The sequence below is a fragment of the Propithecus coquereli genome, unplaced genomic scaffold (assembly GCF_000956105.1).
Source record: "Propithecus coquereli isolate 6110/MARCELLA unplaced genomic scaffold, Pcoq_1.0 Scaffold557, whole genome shotgun sequence".
Taxonomy (NCBI): domain Eukaryota; kingdom Metazoa; phylum Chordata; class Mammalia; order Primates; family Indriidae; genus Propithecus; species Propithecus coquereli.
This window is the reverse complement of record NW_012151474.1, coordinates 592,141-619,836: the sequence shown is the minus strand read 5'-3', so window position 1 is coordinate 619,836 and position 27,696 is coordinate 592,141. Positions and strand designations below refer to the sequence as shown.

The 27,696-nt window shown below is 52.5% G+C and overlaps 1 protein-coding gene across 1 annotated transcript in view; it reads left to right on the top strand.

Moving 5' to 3' along the window:
* The window catches only part of ZCCHC14 (zinc finger, CCHC domain containing 14), a 52,925-nt gene extending 30,880 nt beyond the window's left edge, over nucleotides 1-22,045 (top strand). The window contains exons 3-13 of the mRNA XM_012657695.1: nucleotides 1,703-1,776; nucleotides 10,156-10,227; nucleotides 12,629-12,738; nucleotides 13,498-13,592; nucleotides 13,678-13,732; nucleotides 15,043-15,325; nucleotides 17,093-17,184; nucleotides 17,501-17,628; nucleotides 18,539-18,679; nucleotides 18,759-20,186; nucleotides 21,259-22,045. Of these exons, the coding sequence (XP_012513149.1) occupies nucleotides 12,716-12,738; nucleotides 13,498-13,592; nucleotides 13,678-13,732; nucleotides 15,043-15,325; nucleotides 17,093-17,184; nucleotides 17,501-17,628; nucleotides 18,539-18,679; nucleotides 18,759-20,186; nucleotides 21,259-21,314 (2,301 nt within the window). The 5' untranslated portion in view covers nucleotides 1,703-1,776; nucleotides 10,156-10,227; nucleotides 12,629-12,715 and the 3' untranslated portion in view covers nucleotides 21,315-22,045. The remainder of the gene's footprint in view (nucleotides 1-1,702; nucleotides 1,777-10,155; nucleotides 10,228-12,628; nucleotides 12,739-13,497; nucleotides 13,593-13,677; nucleotides 13,733-15,042; nucleotides 15,326-17,092; nucleotides 17,185-17,500; nucleotides 17,629-18,538; nucleotides 18,680-18,758; nucleotides 20,187-21,258) is intronic.
* The last annotated feature ends 5,651 nt before the right edge of the window (nucleotides 22,046-27,696 follow it).

The window sequence follows — 27,696 nt, the reverse complement described above, 5'->3', positions numbered from 1 at the left end:
AAGATTTATTTATTATAGGACTTCTCAGAGCCTTCAATGTGCTAATGCACATTAACAGTATATGAGAGGCCGGGCGCAGTGGCTCACGCCTGTAATCCCTGCACTCGGGGAGGCTGAGGCAGGAGGATCACTTGAGCTTAGGAGTTCAAGATCAGCCTGAGCAAGAGCGAGATCCCGTCTCTACTAAAAGTAGAAAAATGAGCCGGGCATAGTGGCATGCTCCTGTAGTCCCAGCTACTCGGGAGGCTGAGGCAGGAGGATCGCCTGAGCCCAGGAGTTTGAGGTTGCTGTGAGCTAGGGTGACGTCACGGCACTCTAGCCCAGACAACAGAGTGAAACTCTGTCTCCAAAGAAAAAAAAGTCTATTGGAAGGGGTTTCTGATATTTTTTTTTTCCCTGAAAACCTTTTGACCATGCATTTTTCTGAGGGGTGGCCACATGTGAGAGCAATGGTGTTCCTCAGAGAAGACTCTGGCAAACATTGGCTATATCGAGTCTTTCACATCCGACAGAGTGAGGTTTACAGACGCGCAGAAATCCCCTGGCGCACGGCAGATGGCCGCTAGGACAGCAGCAGAGGGTGGGTGGCGCGTTGGGAGCCCTCCTGCCTTGTGACAGGCCCTTCCTGGTGTCCGCAGAGGTGGAGGATGTGACTGTGCCCCTGGGGAGGGAGATGAAGAGCTGGTTACGCTGGAGAAACGTCAGCCTTGGACCGGCAGCAGAGCACACACACGAGCTGATGTGGGCGGAGCTGGAAACTACCGCGTGTCTGATAAGTGACTATTTGCTCTTGGATAGATATTTGGGCTCGTTTACAAGTAGTACTTAAGGGCCGGGTGTGCTGGTTCCTGCCTGTTGTCCCATGGCTTTGGGAAGCTGAGGTGGTAGAATAGGTTGAGCCCAGGAGTAGGAGGCTGCGGTGAGCTGTGGCCACACCACTGCGCTCCAGCCTGGGGGACAGGGAGACCCGTCTCAAAATAACGAGAGAGAGAGATGGTGCTTGAAACGTGTTGTCATCTTATTTTTGAGGAGGAAAAAATGCATCTGTGTATGCGGAGGCGGGGGACGAGGAGGTCGCTGGCTCCGAGGCAGCCTGGCGGGGCTCCTCCTCCCCGTCCCCTGTGCCTCCGTGGACTGCGCGGTCCGCTCTGTGGTTCCCCTGTAGCTGCCGCTCGGGTCTGCGCTGCCCCGGCCTGTCAGGGAGGGGGGACGTACTCTGCCAACAAGAAGACGCACAGGAGAGGCCCTCTGGGCAATTGTACTCGCGGAAACATCGTCAGGGTGGAGAACGTTGAGCAATAGTTTGTCAGAAATTCCAGCGGGGTCGTTACTGCTGGGAGGGTTGACAGAGGCAGCTGCGCAGTTGCTCAGTCGTGACAAGAGCCGGTGCTCGCGGGCCTCCGAGTACACCGCGCCGGGCTCAAGCTCTGTTCCCTGCTCTTCCTTCTCTGTGGTTCGGTTTTATTTTTGTCTGCACTTTCTGTTTTGTGTTTCAATTTGCCGTCCGTGTGCACGGCCGCTGGCCGTCCCCGCCGTCTGGGACGCAGGTGAAGCCCCCAGGTGTGACCAGACGGTCCTGGGCACTGACAGCCTCGTGTGAAACTGCTACAATATCAAATGCAAAATAATCATGTGTGTACTTCAAGCTCTTATTTCATTTTTATAATTTGTTTTTTGTTTTTTGTTTTTTTTACTTTTACAGTGAGTGTTGAAAAGATAGACCTGAAGGGATTGTCACACACAAAAAATGACAGAAATGTTGAATGTTCCTTTGAGGTAAGATGCTAAGTTTTTTTCCCTCTCTCCTCTAAGGGATAGGAAGAAAGCATTTCCGCGAATAGGAACTTTATCTATCTAAATAGAAGCGGTGCCTGTTTGCGAAGCCCGGCCCCAGTGCTGGCGGCGCCCAGGGTGGGCCGTGTCCAGGACGGGGTTGCGGGCTGCCCTTCCGCACGCGTGTGGCCTCTGCGGGGCAGGCCTGGCCTGGCAGCTCGGGTCTGTCTGGCGGGGGTGTGGCCAGGGAGTGGGAGGAGGGGGTTCCGGAGAATGAGCCGAGGTGGCCAAGGGAGCTCTGAGCCCAGAATCTAGGGTGTTGATTGTCCACAAAGACTAGGTGACCAAGCTCCGTGGTCACATGGGGAAAGTTCTCTAAACCGACGTGCTCAGGTGCTGGTAGTTGGTCACCAAAGTTGGGTATAACGAAGAGTCGTGAAGATGGAGATAGACTGGGTATGAGGGTTGGAGACCATCGCAGCAGTGGTGGGACCCACACAGAGTTCCTTTCTGTCGCACACCCGAGCACACAGGAGGCCGCGGGCTGGGCCGGCGGCTGCACCCGTCAGAGGCTCAGGGCTGCGCCCTCCGGGTCGTTGCTCTGACATCCCAGGATGTGCCCTCGGCCTCCGGATCCCTGGCGAGGCTCCGTCCTCACGTTTTCCTTCTGGGCAGCAAGATGCTGGGGGACGAGGAGAAAGGTTGCTTTTTATCTTTCTTTTAAGGAACATTCCTGAAGGCAGCCTCTGGACATGCGCACTTGTGTTTTGTTGGCCAGAATTTAGCTTCTTGGTCCTACTTAGCTGTGAGAGAGGCTGCCCGTGTCCCCGTGACCCCGCCCTGTGATCAGGCTGTCCCTGTCACCTGTTGGGCTCTCCTTGGCCCCGACTGCTCCTCAAAGGCTGTCGCAGCGTTCTCGGGAGCGGAAGCTTCCGTTAGTGCCTAGTAGACGTACTGAGTGCAGTGTACTGATTGCTCAGCGCAGCCACGTCAGAATGCTTTCAGTCCTTCTACCACAAAAGGATAAAAATCTTCATTTGATTCGGGGGACACTGAGCTGTGAGAATCAGTTACTACGCTGCAGATTGGTCTTTTCGTGCTGTAAGGACGACACCGAGCTTAGGCTTTGGGGCTGTCGAGGCCGGAAGGGCAGAGGCTGAGCAGCACCACCGGGCCACCTGAGTGCCCTGGAGCCCGGCAGCGACCCCAGGAACCCTGGAGCCTTGTCGTCTGTGCTGCGCTCCTTCCCTCCCGTCTGCGTTGCGCTGTCAGTCTCCTTGTGGGGGTCCTCGTGGGCTCCGGCAGGGCTGTTTGCTTAGAAGAGTGTCCTGCGGGAAGCGGTCGCAGGAGGGGCCGGCCTCGCTCTCACCCGCTCTCTCGGCCTGGCTTTGATTTCTCCTGATCCTTGGTCCAGTTATTTGCGGCAAGGAAGTCAAGGCCGCGCAGCGCGAGATGTGGTAACTTCAGACGACGTGACTGCCGACAGCTTTTCTGTAAGGACGCGAGCTTTGACAAGACACCCTTGGCCTCTCGCAGCCTCTGCCTGGAGGAAAGTGTTCTGATCGGGCCAAGGGGGGAGTGGCAGCCGCGAGGCAGACGTGGGGCCCCCAGTGCTCCGACAGCAGCCGGAACCGTGGGCTGCGTGGCTGCGCTAGCGGCACCAGCGTAGACACTGCGCAGTGCACACGTCCATGACCCCTGTCTAGTGTTAGGTGTTCAGTTGAAGACATTCTCTGCTCCAGGTGGGGGCACCCAGGTGTTGCAGGATTCACAGACAAAGCTGTATTAGCCTGGAGCGCTGCCTTCCTGTAATGTGGCAACTGGCAGTGTCCCCGTGTGTGGGAAGTTGATAATCCGCCAGCACCCAGCGGTCCAGCTCGTTTTCCTTTCTGGACACTCACTTGATACGCCTTCAGGAATTTACAGCCCAAATGACACGTGTTGCGCGGGGTGGTGATTCAAGGCACAAAGGAAGAGTGTCATTATAATATCAACATCTGTTAAAGTGCGTCTTATTAGTTACAAAACACACTGTTCATTGACACGGCTTAAACTGTTACTCGTGTGGTCATTGCTGGTTTCTTGTGCCCTTATACTCTTAAATACGTGGCCACTTGCAAGACCCCGATGGCGTCACTATTCACGTACCGCAGGTTGGGGTCTCCTGTCCGGTAGGAGAAGTGAGACCCTCTGCCAGTTAGACGGCCCCAGGCCCTTTCCGCGGCAGTTCACAGCCAGCAGTGCTAGGACCATAGCTCTGCAGAGAAGGTAAACCAAAGGGTAGCACGAGAAGATGATTTAACATATCTTCAAACATACTTTCTCTCATCTTAAATGATAAAACGCCCCCAAAAAAATCCCGGTAGCATTTTTCTATTTTAGAAATCAACAAGTTGATTCTGAAAATTATATGGAAAGAACTAGAGTAATTAAAACGATTTAGAAAAGAAGACAAAAGTTGGAGGACTCACACTACTTGATTTCAAGACTTATTCAGTATAGGATCCTGACCCTGCTGTTGCCGAAGGGGGCGTGGCACAGGAGAGACTCTAGACTCAGGCTCAAATGCAGACGGTTGGCGGACTTCTGACAAAGGTTTGGAGAGGGTTTGGCGTTCAGTGGAGAAAGGCTGGTCTTTTCAACAAGCAGTCTGGAGTGCACACAAGAGCCTTGACCTCACCGCGTCCCTCATACAAAAATTAACTCTAAATTGATGATAGACCTAAATGTAAAACCAAACGCTATGTAACTTCTAGAAGAAAGCATAGGAGAACACTTTGTGATTTTAAACTAGGTAAAGGTTTCTTAGATAACAAAGCCCAAAGAAATCCATAAAAATTGATAAATTCGACTTCATCAACATTTAAAACTTGCTCTTTGAAAGGCGTTGCGAAGAGAATGAAAACACAAGCCCTAGGTTAGGAGAAGATACTAACAAATCACACAGCCGACGAAGGGGTTTACGTTCAAAATATATCAATACTCTCAGAACTTAATAATAAGCAAACAACCCAATAGAAAATGGCTGAAAGGTTTGAGTGATTTGCCAAGGAATGTGTGTGGAGTAAGCACATGTGAGAAGATGTTCGGCATCACCGATCATTAGGAGAACACGGGTTCACACAGCTTCGGGGGAGGACCCCGTGCCTGTCACACGGCTAAAACGAAAAGACCCGCTGGCGGTGGGAGGACCTGGAATCTAGTGGTGGGAACGCGGAATAGTGCAACTGCTTTGGAAGACGGTTTGGCAGTTTCTTAAAAAGTTAAACCTACACCTACACCGTGAGCCATCAGTTCCATGCCTCGATATTTACCCGGGGAAAGTACATGTGTGTTTTTAGAAGGTTTGCACACAGATGTTCGGAGCAGCTGTGTGCGTTAACGCCGTGAGACTGCAGACAGCACCAGTACCCACTCGCAGGGGTGGGTGGATGCTCTGGGCACCTGTGTCCGCCCCTCGGAACCGTGCTTAGCGGCGAAGAGGAGTGCAGTGACCGTCGATGTCCTCGCAGTGTGGATGGATCTCAGCTGTGTGGCGTGAAGCCAGACTCGTCCTTCCAAAACAGAAAGCCGCGCGTTATAAGTCCATTCTGAGCATCTACGTAAAATTCTAGAAAATGCACAGTAATCTATGGCAACAGAAAGCAGCTCAGGAGTTTCCTGGGGAGCTTCAGGAAACTTCTGGGGTGTTCACAAATGTTGAAACATCAAATTGTATACTGTATGTGGTTAATTGTCTATTAAAATTTATTAAAACTCATTTTTAAAAAAACTTTAGGTGGCTCACGCCTGTAATCCTAGCTCTCTGGGAGGCCGAGGCGGGCGGATTGTTTGAGCTCAGGAGTTCGAAACCAGCCTGAGCGAGAGCGAGACCCCGTCTCTACTAAAAATAGAAAGAAATTAATCGGACAACTAAAAATATATAGAAAAATTAGCCAGGCATGGTGGCGCATGCCTGTAGTCCCAGCTACTCGGGAGGCTGAGGCAGGAGGATCGCTTGAGCCCAGGAGTTTGAGGTTGCTGTGAGCTAGGCTGATGCCACGGCACTCACTCTAGCCAGGGCAACAGAGTGAGACTCTGTCTCAAAAAAAAAAAAAAAAAAAAAAAAAAAATTAGGATTCAGATTTTCTTTTTGTCCAAAGAACCCTAATGAAAATTAAATTTTCCTTTAAGTCAGTTGCCCTTTGTAAATGGAAATAAATAGCTATTAATTTTTTACTGTGACCAGAACAATAAAAAAGCTTTCTGAGGCGTGTCTCCCACACTTCGGTGAGGTGTGACAGTCTGTGGCTAACAGTGTGGGAAGAGTCAAAGAAACCTTCTTTTCTGCAAGCCTTCACTCATCCGGGAGAAATAAATGACTTCCACCTGCTGCACTGATTATCTCAGCCTGCTTTCTTTCTAGTTTTAATTCTTACGTGTCATTGTTTTCTAGGATACAGATGAGAGGTTACCGTGTTATAGCAAGATGTTAAGTAGCGGATAAAGATGATTTCAAGACGCACAAGTCTACTGCAGTGGGAGTTGGGTTTCTGGTCCTTTTCCACGGAGTCGGTTTCGATTCTGCTGAAATTGTAATCGCAGCTGCTGGTTACCGCGGGAGTCAGATCCGTGTGCAGGAAACAAACGAAAGACCCCTTCTGAATGTAAACTGCGTACGCGACTGCGTGGGAGATGTCCGCGTGTACCAGCTCTTCCACATTCACTGCTACGAAACTGAAATTACTAAAACTTAATTTTAATTAAAAGTTTTCTTATTACATATGAACCAGGAGGAAAAAAATCAAAAGATTCGCCAACCGTGGGAATACTGATAACCTGTGACGCCTGTACAGCTGTATCGACCTAAGAAGAATTATAAAACAATAGTATAAAACAATAGTTATAAAAAACAACTCTTTTATAACCATTCTTCCTTAAAATCACCCAGACGTTACCTTTATTTTAGTGTCGTATCCTTTCTTTCAGAATTTATTTTTTTATCTCAAAACAATATTAACTTCTCTGAATATGTTACGCATATTAGCAAAGGACTAGTCTTGGCAACTTGTTTTAATTGAGTTGGGTTTTTTGTTTATTGTTTTAGGGACCAGCCGGCGACAAATTGAGTTTTGTTTCTATCGGGCATATCTGCGCATGTTTAGAGACCGGCGTTCTGCAGGGCGTCCTCGGCAGCAGGCACGGTTGGCCTTCCCTCCGAGGCCGGTGGACGCGACCCGGTGGAGGAGCTCTGGCCAAGCCAGCTGGCGTGTTCCTGGGACTCTCCCTTTCTTGCCCAACGTTGTTTTCCCTAGAAATGCCCCCCTCCTTTTTTTTTTTTTTTTTTTTTTTTGCTTAGTGACAAGGTCTTCGAAAACTGCTGCGCCTCACATCTTCCCTATTTTCTGACAATTCCTTTTTCTTAGCTGTTCTTGGATGTGCTTTCTTCTCTCACTTAGCTCAGTAAGAACATTAATGATTATTTTTAGTTTTCTTAGAGTCTGTGCTTCCTTTGGGCTGCTTTTTTCTGCTCGATGGCTTTGCCTGTCCCCTTAGGGGTGTGGGCAGGACGTGCCCCAGGACGGTCTAGCGGGGCGGCTTCCTGGTGCGGAATGAGGCTTTGCTGCACCGGGGGTCCAGAGGGGTGCGGCGTGGAACGGCGTGGACGTTGGGAGCTGAGGCAAAGCGGCTTGTAGGAATCAGAGTCTGCATGTGATGACGTCCTGAGCATGTGTGTGTTCTGTGCATGTTTTGCTTTTGGGGTATGATCAGGTTATGTTAAAATCCGTCCAGATGAGGCTACGTAGCTCTTTGAGTCACAGGAAAATGCTGTGCCACCGTCTGATTGGCAACGTCTTTTCCTGGTGACACGTCAAATAATGGAGTGGCTGACACTTGGTGCCACCTTGGGTTTGGTTAGACACGTGTCTCTATAGCATGGGTCAGGTTGTTGTGGTGTGAGACCACTCGTCCCGTCTCCACGCCCTCCAGGGGCCTGTCCCTCTTCTAGTGCTGTGGGGCCCGTGGGCGGTGAGGCAGAGGTGAGGGCCGGGCAGCCGGGATTGGGGTGCAGTCTGGTGCAGACCCCAGCGTCGCAGCTGAGAGTAAACCAGCCGCGGTTCCGCCTGTCGCGTGTGTGTGACTGCCTCAGATGGGAATGTGAGCTCCATCTGTAAGCGAAAACGTACCAGGAGCGCACAACCTGGAACAGGCGTGCTTATGTGAAGTGTGTAATTGCTGGAAAGTAAGTTGTCTGTTTCAGCACGAAGCAATGTGCGCAGGCCGTGCTGTATCACGTTGCGTTTCCTGTCTCTGTCGGGTTAGGACGCGTCCGTGCAGTGTGGATGTAGAAAGAAAGAGAGAAAAGGATCATCCTAGGGCCGGGCGCAGTGGCTCACGCCTGTAATCCTAGCTCTCTGGGAGGCCAAGGCGGGCGGATTGTTTGAGCTCAGGAGTTCGAGACCAGCCTGAGCAAGAGCGAGACCCTGCCTCTACTAAAATTAGAAAGAAATTAATCAGCCAACTAAAAATATATAGAAAAATTAGCCGGGCATGGTGGCGCATGCCTGTAGTCCCAGCTACTCGGGAGGCTGAGGCAGTAGGATCACTTGAGCCCAGGAGTTTGAGGTTGCTGTGAGCTAGGATGACGCCACGGCACTCACTCTAGCCAGGGCAACAGAGTGAGACTCTGTCTCAAAAAAAAAAAAAAAGAGTCATCCTAGAAACAGGCTTGTGAGTTGTAAGGAAGGAAGTTTTCTACGGCATATTTTACTTCAAGAAATGCACGTTGTGGGCGGTGCTTTGGGTCAGCATCTTAGGAGGAAGTTTTCCCTTTCCCGAGATGCCGATGGTGTTTACGAGCCCCTCCCGAGCTCCTTTTTAGTGTTGAGAGTGAGATTTTACTGCTTCAGACAGGGAAGCAGTTAGGGATTCTCGTCGCAGGTGTGCGGAGATTTTGGCTGGCAAGGCGCGTGCTCGCAGCGGTCAGTTCAGAGGACGCCAGTGTCCGCCGTGTCAGTGAGTCCTGGTAGTTCAGAGATCAGGGAGAGAGGTCCCTTCCCTCAGTCAGCTCGTGTTTCGTGAGAGTCTGATGGCACTGACCCGCCAGTAACTGCTCCGTGGTGTGGGACACGGGGCGGGTGCCTGAGCTGGTCCAGCCTGGGGGCTGGAGGGGCAGGGAAGGGGCGGAGGGCAGAGGTGGTTCCGCATCTCCAGGCTCTCTTTGCTCTAAATCAGTGTAAACGTGATACTTTCTTTGTGCAAAATAAAATACACTTGGTCATTTTATTTCCTGATGGGAAGTCCTCCGATAGCTTCTTCTAGATTTGAGAGTGCAGTGTGCGTCTGGTAGGGACCCTCCTGCTCTGGCCCCACCTCCGTCTGTCCCGTGCCGCCCCCTCTGTGCTGCTTACTTGCTTTTTCTCCACACACAAACGCCTCCGACGTGCACAAGTGCTCCCCCCTCCACTGGGCTAGCACTTGTGGGATGCACACTGTGGGGCCAGCAAAGATAAGCCCCTGCCCCAGAGCCGAGTCCACTCGGGGACACAGGAAATGACAGTGGGCACTGTGCTGTGTGCCAGGAAGGAAAAATATGCTTGTGCCTGGCCTGGGACACACCAGGTGTCGTAGAACTTCCAGGGAGCTTTCTCGGATACTTTCCCTGGGTTCTTCCTGCCTGGCCCCTCCTCCCAGGGAAGACAGTCTCTCTCTGGTACTCACCACCCTGTCCTGCCACCACAGTCATGCGGTGTCCTGAGAGCGGCACTGCGCCGGTTGTGTCCGTGTGTCTACGGCGCCTGACCCACCACGGGCGCTTACTGTTGAATGAAGGGGCTTATTTCTGGGAACCTGTTGATCTTGCATCTGAAGTCACGTAGACTTACCTGAGCAGAGGTTCCCTGGAGAAAGACGAACACTGGCGTACATAAGCATGTTTTTGTTTGAATTTATAAAGAAAAGAAATTTCTTAAAATTATGGAGGCCAATAAGTCCATTGTCGAAGGGCCACATCTGGTGAGAGCCGTCTTGGTGGCGCAGACTCTGAAGAGCGCCAGGCCCCACAGACGGTCCGTGGGCTGGAGGGTGAGCGTGGCAGGCGGTTTGTGGTTGTCAGTGATTCTCTGAAACTTAGCCACCGTTAGGCCCCGTGCTTGGTAATTTGGTGATGCTTGATTCAAATTGCATAGAACAAGGAGTTGTGCCTTAACAGACTTGTGTTATAGGACCGTTCTTTTTCTAACAAGTCAAGGCACGTGCAGATGCCCCGTGCACCAGATGTGCGAGACGCTAGGGCTTGCGTGCTCGCCGAACCCCTGCCAGCGAATAACGCCCGGACACGTGTGCTGTGAATCAAGTATGTGGTGTCTGTTCTTAAGGCTTGTTTGTTTATTTGTTTTTAAGGTCTTGTGGTCTGATTCTTCAATAACATCAGTAACCAAATCTTCCTCTGAAGTGACTGAATTTATTTCAAAGGTAAGGCGATGAAGGGCTCGCGTAGCCGTGGAAAGAACCGCGTCCCCGCTGGTTACTAGCACCGGGGAGTGACTCCAACGGGTCACCTCCCTCGCGGCGTAGCGCGCGGTCCCAGGGCCACTGCGCGAGGCCTGATCCCGCCTGGGCGCCAGGCACAAGTGACCGATGGCCCTTCTGTCTGTTCTGTCGCTCCTTCCTTCCCCGCCCCCCCAGCTTTCCGTGGCCGGGCGACGGGAGGGGCGCGCTTGGGTGGCCGCGCGGGCGGAGACTCACCTGATTCCCCCTCGTCTGTGTTACGCGTTGGTTCAGCAGATGCCGCTTGAACAAAGTCCCTCTGCTGGACACAGAGCTCTCTGCCTGCGTGTGACCGTGTACACGCGCACCTGCGTGTGCACTTGCGTGTTTCACGGTTCGCAGGCCTGTGCTGCAGCGGGGAGCCACCGTCTCAGCCACCGTGGTGCATCGAAGCCGTCACCGCCGTCGACATGTCTAAGTGTCTGCGGGGTGCGCTGCTGCGGGGTGCGCTGCTGCAGGGGGCGTTCAGCCGACGGCCCTGTCTCCACGGCCTGCACGGACGTTTGACGACACTGATCTCTCTGGCCTGTCAGGCCTTGGAGAACACGTGCCACCCCTCCAGGCTTGCACACACCACCTGGGAATTTACTGTCCTCTCCCCAATGTTTAGATCACCAAATTCCCTCTCCTCTGCGCCTGGCTTCCCATTCTGTGAAAAAAGCAATTTCCCCGGACTCCGCTAATGCCGGCTAGAACTCGGCCTTTCCTTGGCCTTTGGTCTGGGTGACCACACTGGCTGACGTGTGCACCGCTCGGTCTGTGGCCTTCCTGGGTATCTGGTTTGTTGTCTTTCCATTAATTTTGGAAAATGCTTGTCCATTAGCTCTTCAAATATTTCTTCTGTCCCGTTCTTTCCTCTGGGATGCGGTTGCATGTGTCTCAGGCCCCTGGTGCTGTCCATGGCTCTTTGCTGCACGTCTTGCTTTTCTCTCCTGCTCTGTGTGCAGCGTGGGTGATTTCTGTCGCCCTGTCCTCTACCCGGCGACGCTCCTCCCCTCACGTGGCCCAGGCTGAGCCTGGACGATGTGCGGAACTCCTCATCTCTGGCACCAGGGATTTTGTTTTGAGTTTGTTTTTTTTCCCTAGTTTTCCCATTGAACATGCCTTGTAATAGTTTCCATCACTGCTGAAATCTCCCATTTGTTGTTTGCATGGTGTCATCTTTTTAACTAGGTCCGTGAATGTGTGAATGACAGTTATTTTAAACAGTTGCTGTCTGATAGTTCCAACGTCTGGGCTATTTCTGAGTCTGGATCTGATGATTGCTTTGTCTCTGGACAGTAGGTTCTCCCCTTTATTTTTTTGTGTGTCTTGCACATTTTGGTTGAGTGTTAGACGTCACATCTGGAAGATCAGAGCTGGAGGAAGAGCTCCTCGTGCCTGGGCAGGGTCGCGCCTCTCCTCGTAGGCCCTTAAAGGGACCCCGGGGCCAGTCTGGGCGGCGCTGGCTCTGGGTGGTGTTGCCATGGTTACCCTCAGTGCGCCCCTGCAGTGAAGGGCTGCCACCTGACCAGGGGTCTTCTCGGTGGTCTGGCTCACTCTGAGCTCTCGGCAGTCCCGGACGCCTGTGGCACGGAGGCGTCACCCTCTCCTCTCTCGCCCCTCCCAGGAGTGGCCTGCTGTTGCTCGTTACCTGGTGCGGGACATGGGGGGTCTCCGATCTCCCGTCCAGCCTCGCTTCATCCCAGGCAGGGCCCTTGAGCCTGGGCCTGCCCCTGCGGAGGGGAAGCGTTGTCGCTGCTCCACCCCAGAAACGGGGGGTTTCCGCTCAGGCTCTGGGCAGTTCTTGTCCCTCCCCCGACGGCTGAGGGCTTTCGTCTTGGACTCAGAGAGGGGTCCAGGGAGATGCACAGGGCCTCGCGCCTGGTCCTCGGGCCACCACCGATGGGGCCCTTGGCGCTCCTCCTGGGAAAGAGAGCTGGGGGAGGAGGGCGGGTTCGCTGGCCACACGGCCTGGAGCAGCGTCCACCCGAGCCCACCTCTTCTGACCTGCCGGTGTGGCGGCCACCTTGTCCTCGTGCTGTCGGCAGGACTGTCTCCTTGGGGTCGGGTCCTGTTCGGAATTCGGTTCGCGTGGTGGCCAGGCGGAGCTAAGATCATGCCGATGGATCATGGAGCTGCTGCCTGGCGGTGTGCTGGGAGCGGTGCCCTCCGTGGCTTTCTCCGTCCTCGGCGGGTGCAGAGCCCCGCATGGTGGAGTGGTGTGAATGACGTCACTCCCGCTGGTGTCGCCGTCAAACACCTGCTCAGGGTGTTCTCGTGTTGAGGAATTGTGCTTGTATAAAATGGGCTTTGACATACATCTTACGCTTTTCTTGCCTTTCAGTTATCTCAGCTCTACCCTGAAGAGAATTTGGAGAAACTCATTCCTTGCTTAGCTGGGCCGGATGCGTTTTACGTGGAGCGAAACCACATGGATCTGGAAGCGGGCCTGAGGTGAGGCCCTGCCTGGCCGTGGGCGGGGATGGGCGGGCCCCGCAGTGTGTCCTGGTCCGCCGAGGGGCTCCTGAGGGACGCGTGGCCACCTGAGTTTGGGTCTCTGCTTCACCTTTAGGGAATTTCATCAGTTGCAGAGAATTTGAAAGATCCTAGTAACGTAAGGGTGATTTTAAAGGTAATAGGGAAGGAATTTCAAAGTATACACCGTCATTTAAGGTAATTTTGACAGTCTTTGTTAATAATATTGGATTATTGTTTCTGTTCTGTAGTGAAAATTGAGACTGTTCCAATTAGCGCCTAGAAAACAGGTTCTCAGAGGGCCCTGGGTGGTGTCGCCGCACGCGCGGCGCACGGTAGCGGGGCGCACTAGGTCTGCAAGTGGAGGGCGGGGAGGGGCTTTGCGCAGGCGAGGTGAACCGCAGCAAGAACTGAGTCAGGCCGGGCGCGGCGGCGCACGCCCGTGATCCTAGCACTCGGGAGGCTGCGGCGGGAGGATCACTTGAGCCCAGGAGTTTGAGGCTGCTATGAGCTATGGTGACGCCACTGCACTCTAGCCCGGGTGACAGAGCCAGGCCCTGTCTCAAAAAAAAAAAAAAAAGTTGCGTTAAATTAAAGCAGGAAGAACGTGAGGTCGTGGCACATGTAGTTCTTTCTTTCTCTGACACGTGTTTCTCGTGGTTGAAAATGGCATTTTCTCACCAGCAGTTTTTGGCAGGCCATCCTCGTGCTGACCAGGCCGTTGTGTTTGAGTTTCAGGTACTTGGCTTCGTTACCTTCTCACGTGTTAAAAAGTGACCACGTGAAGAAGTTTCTCAGCACTTCGTCTCCCTCCCAACAGCTTCAAAGTCCAAGTGAGTTCATGAAATACGACTAAATAAAAATAGAAATGCTTTCGTTGTCTGGAAATGTTTATGATAATTATTTTTGAATTTATAGGTCCTGGCAACCCTTCCCTCTCTAAAGTAGGTACCATGATGGGCGTGGCTGGAAGGTAAGAGATCTTCTCTGCGACCAGCCTGTTCCCAGTAGGCGCTTTGCGAGGTTTACTTTCAGTTGTGAGCAGATCATTGTTCTGGAGTTAAGCAGCTTTCAAACTAGCCTTGGACAGCGTTGAGAGGAGGAACGGGCAGAGATTATCCGATTCACGATTTCCCAGATGGCGCTCGGAGCCATCGGGATTGGAATTCCAGGGACACTCCCTGCGAGTTCAAGCTCCCGGGCCCTGCGCCAGGCGCGGAAGCCGGAGTCTGAGCTGCGTCACTTTTCTAAGCTCCCTGGGCTCTCGCTAGTTCACGATTGTGCCCCTGGGGCGTCGGAGGGGCTCTGTCAGCTCCCGGCCCTAGGGTGACAGCGGCTCTGCTCCGCTCAGAAGCCAGTTGCTTGTCTCGATGGACAGGTGACCGCGGAGGGGGCCTACAGGGAAAAAACTGCCATCCCAGTGACACAACCTCAGATAGCTCTGTGTGGAGTGCTAGTCGTGTGACAAGGTCTTGGCGGGTGCTGACTTTCCTGCCCCCGTGCCTGGTCCATTGAAAGCTCTCAGTAAATATGTTTGGGGTTGCGATGGAAGGAGCAAAGGCAGGGTGCGCGATGCTGTTGGTGCCTCCTAGGTTTTATTTTTCTAAAAGTTATCTGAATATTAAAGATTTAGTAGTCAGTTTTAATTTCTGATGTATCACTATCATCCTGTGATTTAGAAATAACAGAAAAGGCCTGGCGCGGTGCTGACGCCTATAATCCCAGCACTCTGGGAGGCTGAGGCACGAGGATTGCTCGAGGTCGAGAGTTTGAGACCAGCCTGAGCAAGAGCGAGACCCTGTGTCTACTTAAAATAGAAAAAATTACCCAAGCAACTAAAAATACAAACAAAAATTAGCTGGGCGTGGTGGCGCATGCCTGTAGTCCCAGCTACTTGGGAGGCTGAGGCAGGAGGATCGGTTGAGCCCAGGAGTTTGAGGTTGTTGTGAGCTAGGCTGATGCCACGGCACTCTAGTGTGGGTGACAGAGCGAGACTCTGTCTCCAAAATAAAAAAAGTAACGTACACACACGTGTGATGCACACATGCCCACGCACGGACACATCCACGCCACACACTCGCGTGCACGGGCACACACCTGCAGAGATCTCAGCCGGAGGCAGGCGGCCATGATAGGAGGGGTGGCGGGAGGAAGGAGCTGCGGTGTGTCCAGAGTTTGCAGTGGGCTGTGCTGCGGGCTAGCGGGAGGCCAGCGCCTGAAGACCTAACAGATCTGTGGTAGAGCCTGTGGTTTTTCTGTTCTCCGCCCGCCCCTGTCCCGCAGGCCCGTGTGTGGTGTGGCCGGTATCCCGTCCTCGCAGAGCGGAGCCCAGCACCACGTGCAGCACCCAGCCGGCCCGGCCCCTGCCTTGCCCCACTGCTCCCACGCGGGCAGCGCAGGCTCGGCACTGGCCTACCGGACCCAGATGGACGCCTCGCCTGCCATCCTGATGCCGTCCAGCCTGCAGGCCCCGCAGACCCAGGAGCAAAACGGAATTTTAGATTGGCTTAGGAAACTGCGCTTGCACAAGTATTACCCTGTCTTTAAGCAGCTCACCATGGAGAAGGTATGTTTGTTTCTTAGCGAGCTGTATAGAATTCTCTTGGTTGTTTTGTCAAGTAATATATCTTCTGACCTCATTCCTAGAGGAGTTGAGTTGGGTTTCCAAAATACATGTGAAGCGGAAGGAGCAAGGGTGGGAAAGTCCCACGGCCTGGTCTCACGGGGGCAGTGGACCGTGAGGGCCTCCTGCAGCTGGAGCCGAACGGAGCCGGGTTTGTCCTAAACAGCTTCTCTAGCTCCTCTCAGGTCTGCACGGCGTGGACGCTCTGTGCGACTGACGGACAGTCTGTCCCCAGAGCCCTGCTGGAGACAGGAGTCGTGGACTCTGGTGCCAGCCCCCCGTTCTGAACAGGTTCGGTGTAGCTTCTGCATATCCCAAAGCTCAGTGAGGCCGGTGTCACGTGGACCCAAACACTGGTCCGCGTACGTGGCTGTCCGAGGATCTGGCTGGATTTCAAAGTCGTATCTAGAGCGGACGGATTTTACATCGTCCAGGCAGTCCTCCTTAGAAATCGTTCTTTACAACAGTGAGTTTGATGAGGAGTGTTTTTTCATTGTTAAAAAAAATCTGAAATTTAAGTCTCGATGTCACTAATAAACTAAATTGAACCTGTAGGAGGCATTTGAACTCTGAGCCCCCCCTGCTGGACAAAATGACTTGGTGGCTTTTATCTATGTGAAAATTTCATTTGTCCGAAAATCTACAGTTGAACCTAGAAATCAAGCTTACTACATACCTCTGTTTAGGGTTTATAAATCTTAAAAAGAGATTTTATGGCTGGGCACAGTGGCTCACGCCTGTAATCCCAGCACTTTGGGAGGCCGAGGCAGGAGGATCACTCCAGTCCAGGAGTTCAAGACCAGCCTGGGCAATGTAGCAAGACCCCTTCTCTACAAAAAATGCAAAATTTAGCTGGGTGTGGTGGTGGCACCTCTAGTCCCAGCTAGTTAGGAGGCTAGGGCAGGAGGATCACTTGAGTCCAGAGGTTTGAGGCTGTAGTGAGCTAGGATTGTGCCACTGCACTCCAGCCTGGACGACAGAGGGAGACCCTGTGTCCAAAAAAAAAGAAAAAGGAAAAGAAAAGATTATACTAACTTTGATCGTAGTTTAAAACTTCTTATTCTAGTGTGTGAGTTGAAACGACTAAACACGGAATGATGTGAAAACTGGAGTATCATTGTTTGCTCAGTACCAGCCTGTGGTACTGATAGTCAGCCGTTCAGTTTGGGTGGCGTCTATTTTTCCGGACCTCTCACTGCCTGACAAAGTTGCTGCCATCCCTAAAACATTGGTAATTTTTTGAAAAGAGGCCCGTCGTAAGAAGACTGTCCTCCCGTCTGCAGGGGTGCGGGTTCTAGAGGGACTGCATCGTGCTGGGCGAGGGGGCGCTCTCCCGGACCGCGTCTTTGCAGCGGTGAACTGTGACTTGCGCGAGACGTTTTCTTCAGTCACCTGCCCACGTAGCATGCACCTGCCGGGACTGGCACAGCGCGGGGCGGGTGGCTTGCCTGGCTGCGCCAGCAGGGTGGGGGAGGTCGCGGTGCCCCTCCGCACGGCCGGGTCACGCCGAGGCAGACCCGCGGTGTCTCAGTTTGAACTGCCGGTGCCGAATCGTTCAGCGAGTGAAGGGCGGAGTATTTGCGAGTCTCTCACGACTGGTTCGGTTTGCGTCTCCCAGGCGTGGCGTAGATGTTTCAAATTCAGGTGCACGCTGTTTTCAGAGCCCTGACTGCTTCTCAGTAACTTTGCCATTTCTTTCTCTCATGCAAGTTTTTGAGCCTTACTGAAGAAGATCTGAATAAGTTTGAGTCCCTCACCATGGGAGCAAAGAAAAAACTCAAGACTCAGCTGGAGCTGGAAAAGTGAGTGCGGAATTGTTTTGAAACCTGTATTTCTCTTAGTTTCTCGTGTGCTGCCGAGTGCTGAGGCGTACAGTTTTGTTAAATATCGGGGATTGGATTACTTGTTACCGCTCTTCCAATCTTCAGTAATGCTTTTAGCGTTCCACACGTGTGGCTTCGGAGTGACAGGAGAAGCCCTTTGTAGTGAATTTGACAAATCACTTCTTTGCCACCCTTCAGATGGTTTTGATGGGAACCACCTTCGTGTGATTTGAACAGTTTGGGAGACAGTGAGAGCCGCGAGCGCTCACGTGTTCCTGTGCTGCTCTGTTCACAGGGAGAAGTCAGAGAGACGGTGCCTGAACCCCTCGGCCCCGTCCTTGGTCACCAGCAGCGGTGTGGCTCGCGTGCCCCCCACCAGCCACGTCGGACCCGTGCAGGCTGGGCGGGGCAGCCATGCTGCAGGTGGGGAAGCTCTCACACGGGCCTGCAGTGCGTTTTTTTGATGATAATTAGACCTCAGGTCACATTCGTTTGCCATTTACATTTTGTAATCTTTATACTTATTTTTCTTTATTTTAACTTTGATAGTCTCTGCTGTAGGAAAGTAGATGGGACGGTGGGTTAGAGCTGGAGGCCGGTCACTTGTCTGAAGTTGTTTGGGCAAAATGGTTATGTCTAGAAACCACCGGGTGAGCGAGCGCGAGGAGGCGAGCGGACGCGAGAGGAGACGCTCTCTTCCCGGGATTGGTGCTCAGGGGTCAGGTTGAGGTCAGCGCCCGCCTCCCGGAGGCAGCTGGTTCTCCATCGACCCCCTGATCTCGGGGACTCGGTCCCCGTGGCGTGCCCTTTTATCCACACCCCCTTTTCCTTCTTTTCCTTCCTTTCCTTCCTTCTCCCCTCCTCTGAGGAAGGGCCGGGACGTGGTGACAGTGGCTCTGTCCTTTCGGGGCGGCCGGGCCTTTCTTCATCACAGAAACCCCAGGAGGAACGGGGAGAAAGCCCTCCCGTGTCATCCTCAGCCACTTGACCACTTGACCACAGTGACCCAGAGACGTCACTCGGCCAGCCTCGTAAACCGGGGTGTCTCTCCGTGTCTGTGGGCGAGTCACGCGTGTGCAATGGGGATTAAAAGGGCACGTGTTCAGGGGATCTTCGTGTTCCTGGTGTCGGGTGGGGCAGCGCCCGTCCGAGTCTCCGCTCCCTCACCCTGTGTGTCCGGGACGGGCGGCTGTTTCCTGACGCTCAGAGCCCGTCTGCCCCCAGACTAGCACCTGGCTCCTCAGGGCTGATGGTGCGGTCCGTGTGCACGGGGCAGGTGGCGGCTGAGCCGGGGGACACTGGCCGACGGCCCCTCGCCTGTCCCTCTCCGCAGAGCTGCGGGTGGAAGTGGAGCAGCCTCCTCACCAGCTACCCCGGGAAGGCAGCTCCTCGGAGTACTCCAGCTCCTCCTCCAGCCCCATGGGGGTGCAGGCCCGCGAGGAGAGCTCCGACAGCGCCGAGGAGAACGACAGACGTAAGGGCGCCGGCGTGGCGCGTGGTGCTGGCCCGGCCCGGGCGTGAGACGGTGCTGACCGCTCTGTTTCCGCCTCTAGGTGTGGAGATTCACCTGGAGGGTCCCGAGAAGGAGAAGCCCGTGATGCTGCTGAACCACTTCACGCCGAGTTCCGCCCGGCCCACGGCCCAGGTCCTCCCTGTGCAGAACGAGGCCGGCTCGGCGCCCGCGGGCCACCACGCCCTGCCCCCGCAGATGATGAGCGCGGCCTCGCACGTCGCGCCCATCCGGATGCTGAATTCCGTGCACAAGTCGGAAAGAGGAAACGCGGACATGAAGCTGCTCTCGTCCTCAGTGCACTCGCTTTTGTCTCTAGAAGACAGGAACAAGGGGTCTGGCCCGAGGAGCAGCGTGAAGGTGGACAAGAGCTTCGGCGGTGCCATGGTGGACGCGCTGCCCCCGCCCGCGCCCCACCAGCCCGTGCAGGTGCTCTCCGGGCTCTCGGAGAGCAGTTCCATGTCACCCACGGTCTCCTTTGGTCCCCGAGCCAAAGTCGTGCACGCGTCCACACTGGACAGGGTACTGAAGTCGGCGCAGCAGCCGGCCCTGGTGGTGGAGACCAGCACGGCCGCCCCGGGGACGCCCAGCACGGTCCTCCACGCGGCCCGGCCTCCCATCAAACTGCTGCTGTCGTCCTCGGTTCCTGCGGAGTCTGCCATTTCTGGGCAGACGTCCTGCCCTAATAACGTGCAGATCAGCGTGCCCCCGGCAATAATCAACCCCCGGACTGCTCTGTACACAGCCAACACCAAAGTTGCCTTCTCCGCGATGAGCATGCCAGTGGGCGCCCTGCAGGGCGGCTTCTGCGCAAACAGCAACACTGCCTCTCCCAGCAGCCACCCCTCCACGTCCTTCGCAAACATGGCCTCGCTGCCCAGCTGCCCGGCCCCCAGCTCCAGCCCCGCACTGTCCTCCGTCCCTGAAAGCAGTTTCTACAGCAGCAGTGGTGGCAGCAGCTCCACAGGAAACATTCCTGCCTCGAACCCGAGCCACCACCACCACCACCACCATCAGCAGCCCGCGCCGCCCCCGCCCGGCTGCATCGTGTGCACGTCCTGCGGCTGCAGCGGCAGCTGCGGCTCCGGCGGCCTGACCGTCAGCTACGCCAACTACTTCCAGCACCCGTTCTCCGGGCCGTCCATGTTCCCCATCTCATTCCTGTCCTTCAACCCCAGCTACGTCAGCGCCCAGCAGTATGGCGGCGGCTCCACCTTCCCCGTCGTGCACGCCCCCTACAGCGGCAGCGGGACCCCGGAGCCCGTCCTGGGCGGGCAGTCCACGTTCGCGGTGCCACCGATGCCGAGCTTCATGGCGGGGACGGCAGGGGTGTACCAGGCCCAAGGATTGGTGGGCGGTAGCAACGGCTCCAGTCACAAAAAGAGTGGGAACCTGTCTTGTTACAACTGTGGGGCCACCGGTCACCGCGCTCAGGACTGCAAGCAGCCGTCCATGGACTTCAACCGGCAAGGTAACCGCTCGCGGCGGCCGGGTCCTGCGGGCCCTGCCTGGCAGGCACCGCGCCCAGCTGGGCTCCCACAGGAGAATACATGCACATGCTTGGTTCTAATGAAAATAATAGTATGGTTTTTTTCTTTTTAAAGCAATTAATAATCTTCCAAATACTCTGAGCAGCGTGGGAATCTTACAGCTAAGCCGTAAAGTCCCCAGAAGGGTTACTGTTGGTTCTGAGACTGTCTTTATGGTATCAGGCAACTCCTTATTCTAGAAGGCGAGTAGCTGGTGAGCACAGAGCGCAGGCTCTGTCCGGGCTTGCCCGTGCCCAGAGCAGCAAGTGTGAGGGGTTCGGTGCCACCCCGGGGCCGCGGTGGGCGCTCAGGCTGTGGCGTGGCAGTCCCTCCTCTCTTCGTTTATTTCCTTCCACTCTCTTTTTTGACTCCTTTACCTTAGCCACATTCAGGCGTGTATCTGCTGTACTTTTCACAATAGCTTATTCTCGCTGTTTGTTCTGGAAAGATTAAACGGGGTTGAGAAGGCTGGTCTGACGCTGGCTGTTCCCGGTGCAGCCTGGGGTCTCTGTAGACCTCCCGTAACTTCTGAGGGTCGCAGCAGATCTGTGCTCCCCAGACCTGCCCATGCCCCTGGAGAGTTCATAGGGACACACACTTTGTGACTCAGTAGGTCTGACTGTGGGGTGGGGCGACAGTCCGTGTCTCTGGGGGCCCCTCCCTTCAGAGCGCGGTCGCACCTCCTAAGGCGCAGGGTGCCAGCCCGGGAGTGCCTGCCCTCACCCCTTGGCGCCCGCCCACCGTGCATGCCTGACTCCCAGAGAAAGCTCCTGCAGAGTAAAGAAACGGATGGGTAACTTCCCTCGAGTCAGTCCACCCGGTCCAATTTTATAAACTTACAAAATAACGTCCAGTGGGGGGAGGGGAAGGAGGTGGGCGTGGCTAGAGGAGGTGGGCGTGGCTAGACCAGGGGGTCTAGGTTTCCAGCACCAGAATCCTGACCAGTCGGCAGATTGGTGGCTTGTGGTGACTCTACAGCGAATCATGTTTGATCTCTTTTTCCCTCCTCTCTAGGTACTTTTAGGTTGAAATATGCTCCCCCAGCAGAAGGTCTGGACTCCACAGACTGATACTTTTCTCTGGCAGCAGAACATTACTAAGCCATGGAGACATAAGGAAAATTAAATACAAAACTGAGACGTCTAGTTGCTGTTGAGCTTAATATTTTTAATCCAAAGGTGCTTTACTTTCCTAGACTGGATAGAAAACCTAGCATAGAAGTACATCAAACTCAATTTTATTGCCAAAACCCTAGATTGGAGCTTGATGTCAGGACGTGGCCTAGCGGGTATCTCCGTGGTGGTGGAACTGGCCGTCTACGCTTTTGGCCGCGATGCAGAGACCGCATGTCTCCCGAAGAGCATTGCTGTCGTTGGTCCTTCTAGGCTCACACGTAATTCCCGGGCAGCTACGTGATCTGAACCGAGAACTGAAGGTGGGAGTTCTCCCAGTGGAGTTCCACCCGTCGGACTCGTGACACCCCTGGGTTAGGGAAAATGTCGACGTTGTTTTGTTTTGTTTTTTTCCTAAAGTGATTAGGCACTAATCTCTGGGATTTTTAAGGATTGCACTACAGAAGAATGTAACCTGATACAAATCTCTGCAGTTCTGGGAGACAGACTCCCCTGAGACCAGTCAGTGCAAGAGACTCAAATGATCCGCATACAGAGTCGGCACCAGCAGGCTACTCGACTTAGTACACGACAGAGATTTTAGCACTTCCTTCCCTCCTGCAGACACTTAATAGCGGTTCCAGGTTTTTAATTTTTTTCTGCAAATAAATTAAAACTACACTATTAAATAGAAATAGTTTACTCGCAACAACTTAATTTCTAAGGGTCCAAGTCCCAGAGAATCCATAGCCGTCAAAGCTTTGAGAATACCTTCCTTCCCAGCCGTTCAGTGTCTTTGAGCCCTGATACCTTCCACTAAGAACGAACTCTCGCAGGGACAGGGTGACGGCGCGGCTGTGACTTGGCTGTGAGGGATGCCGCACATGACGGCAGAGTCTGCAAGTCGCTTTATGTCACACGAGCTCCCCAAGAACCCCCAGCCCCAAGGCTCACTGCTCATGGATTCACGCCTGAGACAGACATTTCAGCAGTAATACAGTCCTCTCATTTATGAGCAAAAGATCGGGAATTTTCTCCTGTCGCTTCTTTTGTATCAGGCTGTGTATTGACAGTCAATTCCGTTAAAAATCACCTGGAAGTCTTCAGTGGAAAGTGGTAGGACTCTGGAAGAGGCCACACACAGGAGACAGCTACGAGATCTGTGCAAGTCTCGTTTTTGTAAGGTAGGAAATAAAAGTCTTCACTGTCGGTCTCTAAATTTCAGCCACTGAAATGAAAGCATTTTCATCTGAAATTTAGGGACTTAAATCTTCAAGGTTAAAGGGAATTTTCTGCTCAAGTAATATTATTTAAAATGCTAAAGCCTTCAATATTAAAATATTGATCGGTAAGGTCTTGCCAGGGACTTTCCAGTTGAATATTTACTTTTTAAAAAATTACAATATTCAGACCATTCTTAAAATGGGACAATCAGCCTCATGGAAAATTGGTATCAATCAAAAGAACGCCCTAGAACGTGAGGCCTTGCGAGGGAGGCTGCAGACCTCGAGGTCAGTTTCCTGACGTAATGGAAACAAATGGGAGCGTCGTTACGTTTCCTTATGGAAGGCTTTTCAGTAGAGTTTCTAGTTTTGTTTTAGTGGAGTTTTATTTCTATGCAATGCAGAAGTGACAGACCTCTGTTCTCTCCATTCCCGGTGCACAGTATTAATGGTGACGCGAAATACAGCAGCCGTTGAGGGGAACGTTACATTGGTCTCTTGAATCATAAGCACTACGAAATGTCAAAACAGTGAGAACGACACAACTTTGCCTTAAAGAGTGCTAGACTGGACCTTGTCATATTATGTTAGAGGAAGACTTCAGAGTGTTCATTGATGTTTACGATTTTAATATTTCTGAGGCTATTATGGTGGCCTGCATACGTGCTGAAAGCCAAACTTTTAAATTTTTTGGTTTTTTTAAACAAAGAAATATTTTAAATAAATCCTATCTCCACACAGTGAAATTGTTGAAAACTGTCTCATAACGAAAGTAAAAATGATTTAAAAGCTTTTGTTTTGGTGGTCAGTACAGGGGAATGAAAGTACCTGTTGTTACCCTTGTAACTATTTTGATAAATATTCGAGGTTAACCTTAAATACAGCAGAAAGTTAGGACAGAAACTCGGGTTGCAGTTGCATTCAGAGCTGAGGCAGATAAGTCCCGACGCTGCCTGGCTGTGCCGGCCTTCGGCGGTCTGACAGCGCGGCGTCGCCCGGGCGGCCGTTCGGTCGGGAATCGTGAGACACACGCGAGTCACACGGTGCAGAGACGCAGCCGCCGGTCCACGAGACCTTCCTGGGGGAGCCGCATGCTCGGACTGGAGATTATTTGCTGGCGGTCTTATCTCTGATGAATTCCTCTCCAGAAGCAGCCAGGGTCAGGGAGCCTGAAGAGCATTTTGCGTTTCGTCAGGAGGCTTCCTCGTCAGGGACACGCAGAACACGCCGGCCCTGTCAGGCACTGGGTCATCTTCCCGAACTTGGGGTCTCAGTTCAGAATGCTGTAGCAACCAGGTAGGTGTGGCAGCAGCCACTTCTTGGCTCTTTGTCGTCTGTCGGATATCAAAGTTTCTAATAACTCGTATCCAAGAAAGGGGAAAGTGGAACGTGGAGATGGAGAAACAATGTTGGGATAAAACAACTATTTAATCTTTCATTTTATTTTTTAAACAAAACAATTTTTTGCCTTATTTTCTAATTTTTATTTCGTGGTGACACTGACAATTGGTGTTAGACATTAGAACTCCTGATGGCTAAAGAGCACTGAGGAGGTGGGAGCTAGCACTTGGATGAAAACGATTAAAATAGAGACGTCGTCGTGAACACGTATAGCGACTGGGTATTCAAGAAACCAGCATCGCCTGGCATCTCCGAAGGATCGCAGGAGTCAGCTTGTTAGTACAGTAGTTAGTAGGTTCTGTATTTTAATTCAGTATTTAGAATTCTAGTCCTTTGTTGCCAGAAGTCAGTGTGGTTAGTTTGTACTGCACACTGCCCTGGGGCGCCACGGCGGCGGCGGCGGCGACACGCCAGCTGTCCTGCGGGTCGCAGCTGAGCGCAGGCTGGCCGAGCTCTACTTGCCCACTCTGCGTACTGCTCGTGGGCGCCTGCTGGGTGGGGCCGGGCTGCTCCCTCCCCCCTCCCTGTCGTTTCCGTCACCCTTCCTGCCTCCTCGTGTTCGTGCCTCGCTTGCTTTCCAATCTGGTAACAACTGAGGTCTTCGCGTTGTGAGGGACGCCGTCTCCCTGCTCCACTCGACCCCCTGCAGACAAGGGTCCTGTGCAACCTGAGCGGGGTCGGCTGTCCTTGCCAAAGTGCAGGTGACTCCCAGAGAACGAGTCAGGTGATGTTTAAAGCCACGGGTTCCGAAGAGGCTGAATCGTTGCAAAGTCCCAAGGGTCTGAATGAAAGTGATCATCCTTTATCAACACTCGCAATATTCTAGAAAACCATATACTGTGCTGGTTGAGGCCAAAGGTCAAGGTTGCTGCACTGTTCACCAAGGGAGGGGAGCAGTGGCCTTTGGTCCCCGCTCCAGCCACACGTGTGTCGTGACAGCCCTCCTCACACGTGTGAGTTCTCACGTGCACAAAAAGATGAGGCTTTGGCACCGCATCTGAGAACCTTGTGTACTCCGCACAGCTTCTATTTGGACATAATTTCTTTTTAGGAATGAAGGAAAATTCTCCCATTTTTGAGCCATTCTTTTGTCAATTCTACAAAATTGCATGTAACTTTATAAATATTTTTAAAAGATATAGTTTTGTAAATATTTAATATTCCGCTAATTTGATTTTGAATTGTAAATGTCAAGTATTCTGTTTTTGGGGTTTTTATGTTTTATTATACTTTGTTAAAAAGGAAAAATTGTACATTTTTAGAATGTTTTTATGAGTAAATTTAATGTACTGAAAATAAAAATTTAAAAAAAGGCTCAGTATCTGATTTTATTCGGCCTTTGTCTCAGAACATGAAGCACACATCTTTTCAAATCATAATCTTGCTCTCCAAACTGGGGATTCAGCCCTTTCTACCTACTTCCCAGATTTACAGGAGGGATACTTGGTCTTAAATCCATCCATTTTCTATCAGGCTTCCCAGTTTTTTTAAAAAAATGTCCTTGCTAAGAACAAAGATACAATTCTTGATTTGTGGTTGAAGATGTTCCAGCCCAAGTGTCCATAACATTCAGAGTTGGCAGCAGGAGGTGGCAAATGCCGTGGGGATGTGGCCCTGCCCCGGCGTGGGAGGCCTGCTGCAGAGGGGGTGACATGGGGAACTGGCTGCTGCGCCAGTCCTGGGACCGACTCAGCCACTACACGGTGCAGAACCCCTCACGTGGGGTGTCTCAGACCGCACCTGCCCGGATTCGGGGCGGTAGCGACGTCAGGTAACCCACAAGGAGACAGCACCCACTGGCAGCCCCTCCGACACCCAGTGGGTTGTCTTGAGGGAGCTCTGAAGACAGGACGGGGCACACGTGCGCCTCTCTGAGCGCCGACTTGGGAACACGGCATCCTCGGCTCGCTGCCTGGTATTCTGTACCCGCGCTTAAGCGCCTACACTGGGTTTGGTCCAGTTTCCTAAATGAGCAACGCCGGCCGCTCCGACCAGGAGCAGTGAAGCTGTTTCTCTTTACCTAATGCCACAGCTCCCCACTTGGTCACCTGAGGTCACGCTTTCATGACCACACCCACCACACTCTGTACCCTTTGTGCTTGTTCCACTTGGGTGGCAGTTGGTTTAGGGCAGTAGGTTGTCAGGTGTTTAGTCCCACAAAACACCTGGTCCCACACCCATCCTCCACTTTGTAGCAGGTCCGTAAGTTCTCAAGAATTTAGTCTGCGAGACCAGGCGGCGGGCTCTGACCAAGGTGAGGAAGGTGCGGGCGGGTGGCCTGGAGGCTCCGTGTTGGGAAGATAATGACCTACTTGGCTTTGGAGAGAACCAAAAGTATGGGATCTGGACTCTCAAATACTGATCCTATTAAATTAAGCTTTGATGACAGTTTTTAATTGTGCCTTTATTCACCTTAGTTCATTAAAAATCTACTTGTTTTAAAGATCCTATAAATAAAGTGACCAACCACTAAAGTGGGATACAGGTCTCACGCACGCACGCACACACTGCCAGCGTGGTGTTTTTTTGTTTTAAAGCAATACTTCTTATAGGAATCTTACTGGTCACATAGTAGTTACAAGAATGTCAGATACAATGTGTACAATCTAAAGACAGGCTGGTTAAGAATTTACATAATGTAAAAATATACATATTAAAAGTTAGCCAAGTAGACACGTGCATGCAGTGTGACAGCAGGTGACGGGACCCCTTTATAACGAGCAAAGATGAGGTGAGGACTCGTGCTTTCCCCTCCATCACAGTAAACATCGCTGACAGATACAGGTATTCCACACGCATCTAAACACACGGGTAAGCTGTGGCCTGCTACATGTGCAGTCTGAAGTGGTTCCACTGTGACCTTTCTCTGATACTCCCAAGAAAATAGAGAACAGTGAACCCCATGCAGGAGTAGGAAGCACTGGTTTGTCACAGGCTGGACTCGGAAGGTGGTTAAGTCTGCGTTAGTATTTGTAAAGAGCATACGTCTTGTTTTGCTGTGTTTCCTCCACAAGTGACATGCGCTTAGAGTGGGAGAATGGTCGTTTGACCTAAGTGATAATTGAACTACTCTTTAAAATGTGAAAACCTTTCAATAACATCTTAGTCATACACCCAACGTAAAAAAAAAACATGGATCACCTATAGCTTTAAGCCAAAAGGTGGGAGTGCATCTGAATTTTGATGCTTTTAATTTTCCTACTCTGTGGTTTCTACCACTGCCCTAAGGAACGACGGTGGTACAACTGCTCGTTCATCTACCAATGCAGGCACTAATTTGAGCTCTTAGAGAAAATCCAAAAGAAGAAATACCACTCTTTTTCTCTGTGGCCTCTTAAAAAACTAGACCAAAATTATAAATTATTCAGGGTTCCTATTGAGCGGCGGTGCTTTTCTGTAACCGTCCAGAGAGCGTGGACTTGGGGTCAACTGCTAGGAGTCAGGAACCTTGAGCAGCGGTTCAGAGTTGTTTCCCGGCACACCCCGTTCACCCTGCTTTTGCGCCCGCTATTACAGCTACTGTGTTCTGGGGGATCGTGCTTGACTAACTTCTGCCTAAAGGTCCTCCGAGGAAGGTTTCTCCAGTTGAACAGAAACCCTTCTATAAAAAGGTGGCAGGTTCTGGGAACCTAAAGAGAAGACTCAGTGTCTCTCTGAATGCCTTTCGATTATTGCTCAAATTGCAAGTTCCTATTGGGGGGAAAGGAGCATTAAAA